At 43.1% G+C, this 9,954-nt stretch overlaps 1 protein-coding gene across 1 annotated transcript in view; it reads left to right on the top strand.

Moving 5' to 3' along the window:
- Window positions 1-7,137: 7,137 nt before the first annotated feature.
- SPPL2A (signal peptide peptidase like 2A) overlaps window positions 7,138-9,954 on the top strand; it is a 55,539-nt gene continuing 52,722 nt past the window's right edge. Inside the window, exon 1 of the mRNA XM_053594069.1 lies at window positions 7,138-7,380. Within this exon, the coding sequence (XP_053450044.1) occupies window positions 7,315-7,380 (66 nt within the window). The 5' untranslated portion in view covers window positions 7,138-7,314. The remainder of the gene's footprint in view (window positions 7,381-9,954) is intronic.

Genomic DNA, 9,954 nt, shown 5'->3' with positions numbered 1-9,954 from the left:
GTCTCACTTTATGGCCCTCGGTAGAGTGCCGTGGCCTCACACAGCTCACAGCAACCTCCAACTCCTGGGCTTAAGCGATTCTCTTGCCTCAGCCTCCCGAGTAGCTGGGACTACAGGCGCCCGCCACAACACCCGGCTATCTTTTGGTTGCAGTTTGGCCGGGGCCGGGTTTGAACCTGCCACCCTCGGCATATGGGGCCAGCGCCTTACCGACTGAGCCACAGGCGCCACCCGATCTTGTAGTGTTGATGTGGTGAGTTACATTGACTATTTTATAAATGTTGAGCCAATCTTGTTTTGGGGGGATTAATCCTAATTAGAATCAATACACTATTATTGTTACATTTTGCTGGATTCAATTTTCTAAAATTGTGTTAAGGATTTTTGTATTTATATTAATGAAGAATATTGACCTATAGTTTTCTTGCAATGTCTGTCTGGTTTTGACATCATGGTAAGGTTGGATTTATAAAATGAGATGGAAGGTATTCCCCCTCTTCCTTAAATGTTTGGTAAAATTCACCATTGAAGTCATGTCAGCTGGAGTTTTCCTGTGGGAAGGATTTGTGGGTTTTTTTCTTTTTTTTTTTATTTCTCATGCTGGTCTCAAACTCTTGGCCTCAAGAGATCCTAATGCTTCAGCCTCCCTAGGTGCTGGAATTATAGGCATGGGCCACCACACCCAGCTGTGGAAAGGTTTTTAATGGCAAATTCAATTTTTAGAATAGATCATCTGACTGTCTCTAAAATCTACACTTTTTGAGTAGTTTGTGTCACAAGAACTTTCTGCATTTCACTTAAGTCAAATTTATTGGCACAAAGTTGTATGTAATTTTCACTTGTTATCCTTTTATTATCTTCAGTATCTTTAGTAGTATTCTCTCTTTTGTTCCTGATACTGGCAATGTGTATCTTCTCTCTTTTTTCTTGTACCAGTTTGGCTAGAGTTTTCCCAATCCTACCTATATTCTTGAATATTGGATTTAATTTGCTTTTCTTTGGATTCTTTTCTTAACTTTGGATTTAATTTGCTTTGCTTTTCTAGTATAGTAAGGCTTAGGAAATTGATTTTAAAGATTTGGCGCTTTCAGGGCGGCGCCTGTGGCTCAAGGAGTAGGGCGCCCGGTCCCATATGCCGGAGGTGGCGGGTTCAAACCCAGCCCCCGCCAAAAACCACAAAAAAAAAAAAAGATTTGGCGCTTTCTATTATAAGTGTTAAGTGCTACAAATTTCTTTCTAGACACTTTGTTTTGAGTCAGCGTCTCACTCTATTGCCCAGGCTAGAGTGCAGTGGCCTCATCATAATTCACTGTAACCTCAAACTCCTGGGCTCAAGGAATCCTCCTGCCTCAGGCTCCCAAGTAGTTGGGACTACAGAGGCACACGCCACTACACCCAGATAATTGTTCTATTTTTTTGTAGAGATGGAGTCTCACTCTAGGTCAGGCTGACCTTTTAAACACTTTTTATAGCTATAGCTCTACCCCACCATTTCAGATATGTCATGTTTATACTTCAGTTCAAAATATTTTTTCATTCCCTGTGATTTCTTCTTTAACATATGGGTTATTTAGAAATGCACGTTTAAGTTCTAATCATTTGAGGATTTTCCAGATATCTTTTTTTTTTTTTTGGAAACAGCATCTCACTTTGTCACCCTCAGTACAGTGTCGTGGCATCATAGCTCACAGCAACCTCCAACTCTTGGGCTCAAGTGATTCTCTTGCCTCAGCCTCCCTAGTACCTGGGACTACAGGTGCCGGCTACAATGCCCAGCTATTTTTAGAAATGAGGTCTCGCTCTGGCTCAGGCTGGTCTCCAACCTGTGAGCTCAGGCAATCCACCCACCTTAGCCTCCCAAGTGTTGGGATTACAGGCGTGAGCCACCGCACCTGGCCCCAGATATTTTTCTGTTAATAATTTCCTAATTAATTCTTTTGTGGTCAGAGAACATACTTTGTATGATCTGAAACCTCTCAAATTTATCAAGATGAGTTTTATGGCCACATAGTTTATTTGGTAAAGGTCCTATGTATGCCTAAAGTCATTCAGTTCTTGGGTAGAATGTTCTGTAAATGCCAATTAGGTCAAATTGGTTGATTGTGTTGATCAAGTCTTTTGTATTCTTGCTGATTTTCTGCCTACTTATTCTTTCAATCATTGAGAGAGGAATTTTGGAATCTTTAACTATAATTAAGGATTAATTTATTTGTCCATTCAGTTTTATTAGTGTTGGAGTATTGGTTTTGTTTTTCATTTTAATTTCTCAGATGATTCTAATAAGAAACCAAGATTAAGAATCTCTTTTGACCAGGCACAGTGGCTCATACCTGTAAACCTAGCACTGTAGGGAGCCAAGGCTGGAGGATCCCTTGAGTTTAGGAGTTTGACACCAGCCTGAGCAAAAGCAAGACCCTATCTCTACTAAAAGTAGAAAAATTAGCTAAGCTTTGTGGTGGAGGCCTGTAGTCCCAGCTACTCAGGAGACTGAGGCATGAGAATTGCCCGAGCCCAAGAGTTTGAGGTTGCTATGAGTCATAATGACACTAAAGCACTCAATCTAGGGCGAAAGAATGAGACTCTGCCTCAAACAAACATAAAAAAAGTATCCCTTTTCCATACAAAACTCCATGACTTCCCATGGGGTTACCGCCTGATAAACCCATCATAAGTTGAAAGTATTGTAAGCTGCAAATGCATTCAATGCCTCTAACCTAACCTCTAATTTCATACCCTAGCCTAGCCTACGTCCAGTCAAGTATGCTCAGAACACTTACATTTGCCTTAAGTTGGGCAAAATCACCAACACAAAGCCTATTTTATAATAATAAAGTGTTGATATCTCATGCAATTTATTAAATATGATACTGACAGAGAAAAACAGAATAGTTGTACAGTTACTCAAAGTACAGTTTCTGAGTGCATATGGCTTTTGCACAACTATAAAGTTGAAAAATTGTTAAGTGTACTATCATAAGTCAGGGACCCTCTGAGGTAAAGTACTTAGCTGGTTTCCCAGAAAAGCCTTTGGAGCATGTTGTCAACATTTCATTAGCATATCTGGGTAAAAAGCACTGTGCAGCACCGGCAAAGGACAGGTCATAATGGGGTCCTCAAACTTTTTAAACGGGGGCCAGCTCACTGTCCCTCAGACCATTGGAGGGCTGGACTATAGTTAAAAAAAAACAAAAAACTATGAACAAATTCCTATGCACACTGCACATATCTTATTTTGAAGTAAAAAAAACAAAACGGTAACAAATACAATCACACTGCCGCATGTGGCCCGCGAGCCGAAGTTTGAGGACCCCTGGATGCCATATGAATGTGCAGGCGCAGGGTACAGAGTTTCAGCTCCTCCTCATCTGCTGTCAACCTGGCAGCATTAACAGCAGCCACTGGTAACCTGAACGGTTTCATGTGGGGCACTGCTGGTCAGGTCCTAACAAGGCTGGATGAGCCTATGTGCAGACATGTGGAGATTGTTTATTCACTTCCAAGGCCTATTGTCAGAGATAAGTTGGGGAACTGGACTCAGTAGTATTGTCAAGAACCCAGTGCACTCTGTGCACCCAGTGAAGTATTGACTAACTATAAATTTAGTCCAGAACAAAAATGCTTTGAAGATATAAGCACTTTAGGATAGGAAAATATTGTATAACTTTATAACCTATGAGGAGGAATCTGACATATACTATGAGTAATGACATCATAAGTAACATGATAAGTAATTGAAAGGAACAAAGGGAAAGAGGAGGGCAGAATAGTTCTTTGAGGAGATATCCTTGCTGTTCTCCAGAATTGATGGCTTTTCTGTTAATAAAAGTGAAACTGTTGATGTCTCATCTCCTTCTCCATTGATTGGCTTGGGGGACAGGCAGACATTTCTTTTATAAAATGAAGCCAGTACCAGGGTGGTACCTGTGGCTCAACAGAGTAGGGCTCTAGCTCCATATGCTGGAGGTGGTGGGTTCAAACGCAGCCTTGGCAAAAAACTGCAAAAAAAAAAAAAAAAAAAAATGAAGCCAGTATGTCCTGTCCAAAATATCAAAAGGCAATAAATAACATTCTATCTTTTATCACTGGAAAAAGAAGAAATTCTATTAACTAAATATATTTACAAATCAAAATGAGCTTCAATCTAGTGATATTTATTTTCCATAATTGGGCTTTTATACAGAATTTCTTTAGAGCAGGGGTTCTCAACCTCCCTAATGCCGCAACCCTTTAATACAGTTCCTTATGTTGCAGTGACCCCCAACCGTAAAATTATTTTCATTGCTACTTCATAACTGTAATTTTGCTACTGTTATGAATCGTAATGTAAACACCTGATATGCAGGATGTATTTAGGCGACGTGTGTGAAAGGGTCGTTCGACCTCCAAAGGGGTCATGACCCACAGGTTGAGAACCACTGCTTTACAGGAAAAAAATAATGACTAAAAAGTGTTCAGGTATTCTTTATCCTACCTAATACTTGCAAGGAAATTCACATGTAACAGCAGTATATTCCAAATAACCGTTAAGTAGTCTTTCCAGCAGTAAACGAGAATCTCTTAATCTTCCATTAATCCTTCATTTTTCTTTGCTTCATCCTACACAGGGACTTTGACCAAGGAGAAATCATTCTGGTAAAAGAATGACAATAAACAGTGCTGACACTTTAGACCACAGCCTTATATTTCTTCTCCTTCTACAGTCCCCTCCTTCTTTTAAAACAATTTTCAGAGTAATTTTACTCACATTACAAATTATGTGACTTTTATGACGATTGTGCAAGTTGGGAAGAACAGGTATTACTGTCCACATTTTTCAGTAGGGAAAAAAAAAAAACCTAAAGCAGGTAAAGACAGATTGCACAAGGAATTAGCCTATAATTACACAAGCACTGAGGGGAAGAAAGAATGAGGGCAAATGTCGGCAGGAAAATCAGAAATCTTCAGACAGCCCCAGGAGGCACTTCTACAGATTCAGCAGGCAGAGGGCCATGAGACCGAAGGGAATACGTGGAGATGAAATGTGGGACCTGGCTTGCCCTAGGCAACTACAGAGTGTGACAAGAGTCCAGGATCAAAAGGCAGAAAATCTGAGTTCTGGCCTCACTGTGCCATTAAGCTTCAGACAAGCCAAAAGCCACCAATCTGCAAACATTTGCACTTGCATGTCCCACAAATACTTCAAACTCATGTTCAAAAGTATTTCCCTCGTCCTATCTACTCTCCACCTCCTTCTCCTCTGGGATCCAACTAAATATACAGCTCAGGATAGGATCCTGGGACTTGCCCTTTTCCCATTATCTCCCAGGGTCTTCTCAGTTACCAAATTCTGCCATAAATCTTCCATATTTATCTCCTTCTCCCCTTTTCTTCTGCCTCAGCTGTTCAGGCCCACACTTTTCCTGGTCTGGGTTAAGGTACTGCAGTTATCTAACTTGTCTCCTGGCTTCCACTGCTTGTCCTGTTTCAAATCCATCTGCCACCCTGCCAGCACCACAGACAGCCTTCTAAAACAGAAATTGTATGTCATCACTCTATTTATTATTCGCTGCTCTCCACCCCCAAAGGGTGAAGCCAAAGACCCAGGCTGTCCCAATCTATTTGTGATTCGGCTCTGCCCCCTTCTCACACTTCATCTTTCACCTCTCCTAACTTCAGCCAAACCCAAGTTTTGCAGATCTTCAATGCTACCTTTGGCTTTGACACTAATGGTTGGCTCTTCCTGGAAGTGCCCCTCCTTCCTCTATCCTTTGCCTGGCTAAAATTAGCTCACTTTCTAGACTCAGCTCAGGCTGGAATTCTTCCTGGCATGGCTTTTACACTTCCCTTTTCTACTCCCATAATATCCTGGGCAAACAAGAGTCACTATTCACCTGGAATTGTGTTTGTTCACACATCTATGTTTCTCACTAAACTGTGAGCTGGGAGATGGCAGGAACACTGTCCTGCTTAGTGTCATTAACTATTGATCCAACAAATATTCCAGGACGTACTATATGCCAAATGTTGTAGGTATAAGGGATATAGCAGTGAACAAAGCAAAGATACTCCTTGAGGGAGGCAACTTAAAAAGCAAATAAATGACTAGATAAATAAACAAGAGAATATAAAGAACAAAAAGAGATATGCAGAGAATTAAAATTAACAAGGATATGCAAGTGACTGGAGGGATGCTTCAGATTGGGTACGTTAGGAAGTACCCTAGTGGAAGTAACTTTGAAGCTTGTAAGTGAACGCCAAGGAGGCAGGTTTTCTGAGTTTCGGAGAGAAGAGGATTACCGCAAAGAGGACTACCAAGCACAAAGGCCAGGAGGACCCAAGAAGATCACTGTGGCTTAGCGGTGGGGAAAGTAGTAAAGATGGGAACAGAGAGGGAAGACGGGGTCAGACTGTGCAAACCTTGTAGGCCAGAGTGGAGTTTTGATTCTGTTCCAAGTATGATGAAGAGTGACATGATCTGATTGGCATTTTTTTAAAAGATCATCCTGGGCCCTCTGTGTGGGTACTGGGCTGTCTAGAGAGGAAAGGGAGACCAATTTGGAGGAAAGAAACGTTGGTGGCGCAGACAAGCTGGTGAGTGGGTTTGGAGGAAGAAGATGGATTTTGGTTGTATGTGTGAGTGGCCAAGACCTATTGATAGCCAAATGAATTAAGGATGATCCTTAAGATTTAGGGCTCAGGGCGGCGCCTGTGGCTCAGTCAGTGGGGCACCGGCCCCATGTGCCGAGGGTGGCGGGTTCAAACCCGGCCCTGGCCAAACTGCAACCAAAAAATAGCCGGGCGTTGTGGCGGGCGCCTGTAGTCCCAGCTGCTCGGGAGGCTGAGGCAAGAGAATCGCTTAAGCCCAGGAGTTGGAGGTTGCTGTGAGCTATGTGAGGCCACGGCACTCTACCGAGGGCCATAAAGTGAGACTCTGTCTCTACAAAAAAAAAAAAAAAAAAAAAGATTTAGGGCTCAATGGAGAAATTGGGGAATTACTGGGGAACCAAGCAGATACGTTCAGCCACTTGTAGGAGACCTTGAGAAAGTCCCTCCGCCTGTCCAGCTCCGGCGAGATAAAGGCACGCAGCTGGGGGGGTGACACGCCCAGCCCCGCAGCCGGCGGCCCGGGGCCGGGGCGCCGAGATAGGGCTCCTGCCGGCGCGGGCGAGCCAGGCACGGTCCGCGCCCCACACGGGGGTTTCCGCAGCTCGCGGGCGGGGCCGGAAGAGGAAGTCGGCGCTGCCGTGGCGCCCGAGCGGCACAGCTGTCCCGGACGAGCGCGCCGGGCCCCCGAGGCAGCGCGGAGACACGAGCGGAGCCTCCCCCGCCGAGCCGATGGGACCGCAGCGGCGGCTGCCCCCGGCCGCGACCGTCCTGCTCTGGGGCGTCGTGCTCCGGCTGGTAAGGGGCGGGCGCGGCCGGGCCTCCCGGGGCGGGGCGGGGCCGGGGCTGCGGTCCCCGCTCCCCACCCCTCACCCCGCGCCCGCCCGCCCGCCTTTCACTCGCTCCGCTTCCCGGTCCTCACTTCTCTCCTTCCAGCCTCGCGTTTTTCACCCGCTCCTGACAAAATACCTACCCCCGAAAAAGATGCCTGCGTAGCGCCTTACGCTACATTGGCCTTGGTGCTGCTGGATAGTTTTTCACCGGCCTCGAATTTCTGAAAATGGGTCTTGTGGGTTTTATTGTCCTTTCTCACCGCTTCTTAACCTCTTTCCCCTTGGAAGAAAAAAAGACTCAGAAGGACTCCGGGTCTTTAGCAGTTCAAGGACTGGATTTAAGTTTAATTGCTGCAATACAGATTTCTTTTTCTGGTTCCCTCTCCCTCTGTAGTTCCCGCTTCTCCTCCTCCGGGCTCCTTTCATGCTGTTCTGAGGGTTTGTTTTGTTTTTTTTTGTGGTGGTTTGCCTTTAGTGGTTTTCGGTTTTCTGCCCAGTCTAAAGGCGGTGGGGCGGCTAAGTAAAAATGACAAATATATGTTTTTAAGTTTGGTTTAGTAATTACAGAAAAGTAATAATGTTTTTAAAGTTCAGCATCAAGTAATTCGAGCTTCAGTTAGGGGTCAGAAAGCCAGTGTTTCAGTTTCTGTTCCTAGTGACTTTCAGGTTGGAAACTCTTATGAGTAGTATTTATACAGAATTGGTGTGGGGTAAGCCTGTCCAGTTCTCCTGTTAGAATGTGTAACTTCTCTGGAAGAGGACGCTTTGTTTACCCTTCAGTTTAAAGGGTTAGCACGCGAGTATATTTAACGTGAAGGTGTCTTTTAACAATTATTGAGGAACTAAAATCTAAACCAAACAGTATTTAGTGCCTTTGGTGTATTCCTAACTTTGCTAGGCAACATTAGGAACAAGAATTGAGAGAATGTATCTGAAGACTGCTTACGAGAGAGGAGTATGATATAAAAAGAACAGAATAACGACGTTAGTCTGAATCTTTGAGGTGTTACTGTGTAATCAAGCAAATAAGACTTGAAAAGATTCCAGTAGTATGTAAATGTACACAAAACTATAACCTAGATACACAAATTATCAAAATGGTTTTGTACTCATTTTCATTCGCATCTTTTAAGGTGATTGTAAGAGTGAATATATACGTCACATTCCTACTAAACCGTTTTCAACATAAATTAATAAATAGCCCCAATACATCCATTCCTCACGTTCACATTCTCTCTTTTTTTTTTTTTTGGAGAGAGTCTCAATCTGTTGCCCCAAGACTAGTGTGCGGGGGGGGGGGGGGGGGCATCAACCTCAAACTCTGGTTTCAAGCAATCTTCCTGCCTCAGCCTCCAGAGTAGGTGTGAATACAGGTGCCCACCACAATACCCAGCTAATTTTTCTATTTTTAGTAGAGATGGGGTCTCACTTTTGCTCAGGTTGGTCTCAGCCTCCTGAGCTCAAGTGATCCTCCCACCTTGGCCTCCCAGAGTGTGAGGATTAAAGCCGTGAACCACCTTGCCTGACTACTTTTTTTCCTTTTATTAAGTCGTATACACATAGATCATGAATACATTTATGCATTTGTGGGGTACAATGTGTTGATTTTTTTATACAATTTGGAATGCTTAATCAAATGAATCAACATAGCTTTCAACTCATTTAATTATTGTGTTAAGACATTTATGTTCTATTCTTGATAGATTTGACTTGTACCTTTGCAATATGCTCCATAGGTGTGGACCCCCTGTTTACCCTCCCTCTATCAAACCTCCCTCCACCCCTCTCTCTCACCTCCCCTTCATCCTGGGCTATAGATCTATCTTTCAAAAGAAAGTATGAGTAATTATAAATTGGTTTTGTAAAAGTACTGAGTACATTGGATACTTTTTCTTCCATACTTGAGATACTTTACTAAGAAGAATATGTTCCATCCATGTAAACATAAAAGAGGTAAAGTCTCCATCTTTTTAAAGGCTGCATAGTATTCCATGGTATACATATACCACAATTTATTAATCCAGTCATGGGTTGATGGGCACTTGGGTTTCTTCCATGACTTGGCAATTATGAATTGAGCTGCAATGAACAATCTGGTGCAAATATCGTTGTTGCAAAGTGATTTTTGATATACTCCTAGTACAGGAATTGCAGGAACAAACAGCAGGTCTACTTTTAGATCCCTGAGTGTTCTCCAAAATGAACATATTAGCTTGCATTTCCACCAGCAGTGCAGTGCCTGATACTGACATTCTTATTGAAAGCCCTGAACCCTCTCACCAGAAAAATCTAAGCAAAATGGTCATACAATTTCATGCATCACAAATGTAAAGGACTTCCCGGTTCTAAATTGTACCTAGCCTGTCTTTCCCAATTCTTGATTTTAAGCTTTTTTTATTGCACCTATGTAGTTTTTTGTATTTCACCATGCTAATCCTGTCTTCTATACTCCTCAGCTCCAGGGATATTATGGGGATTAAATAATATTCCTTTACTCTGCAAATATTTGATGTGCATCTGTTGTATGTCAGGTACTGTA

The sequence above is a fragment of the Nycticebus coucang genome, chromosome 6 (genome assembly GCF_027406575.1).
Source record: "Nycticebus coucang isolate mNycCou1 chromosome 6, mNycCou1.pri, whole genome shotgun sequence".
In the NCBI taxonomy this organism is placed as follows: domain Eukaryota; kingdom Metazoa; phylum Chordata; class Mammalia; order Primates; family Lorisidae; genus Nycticebus; species Nycticebus coucang.
Note: the sequence above shows the minus strand (reverse complement) of the source record. Positions and strands in the feature narration are given on the sequence as shown.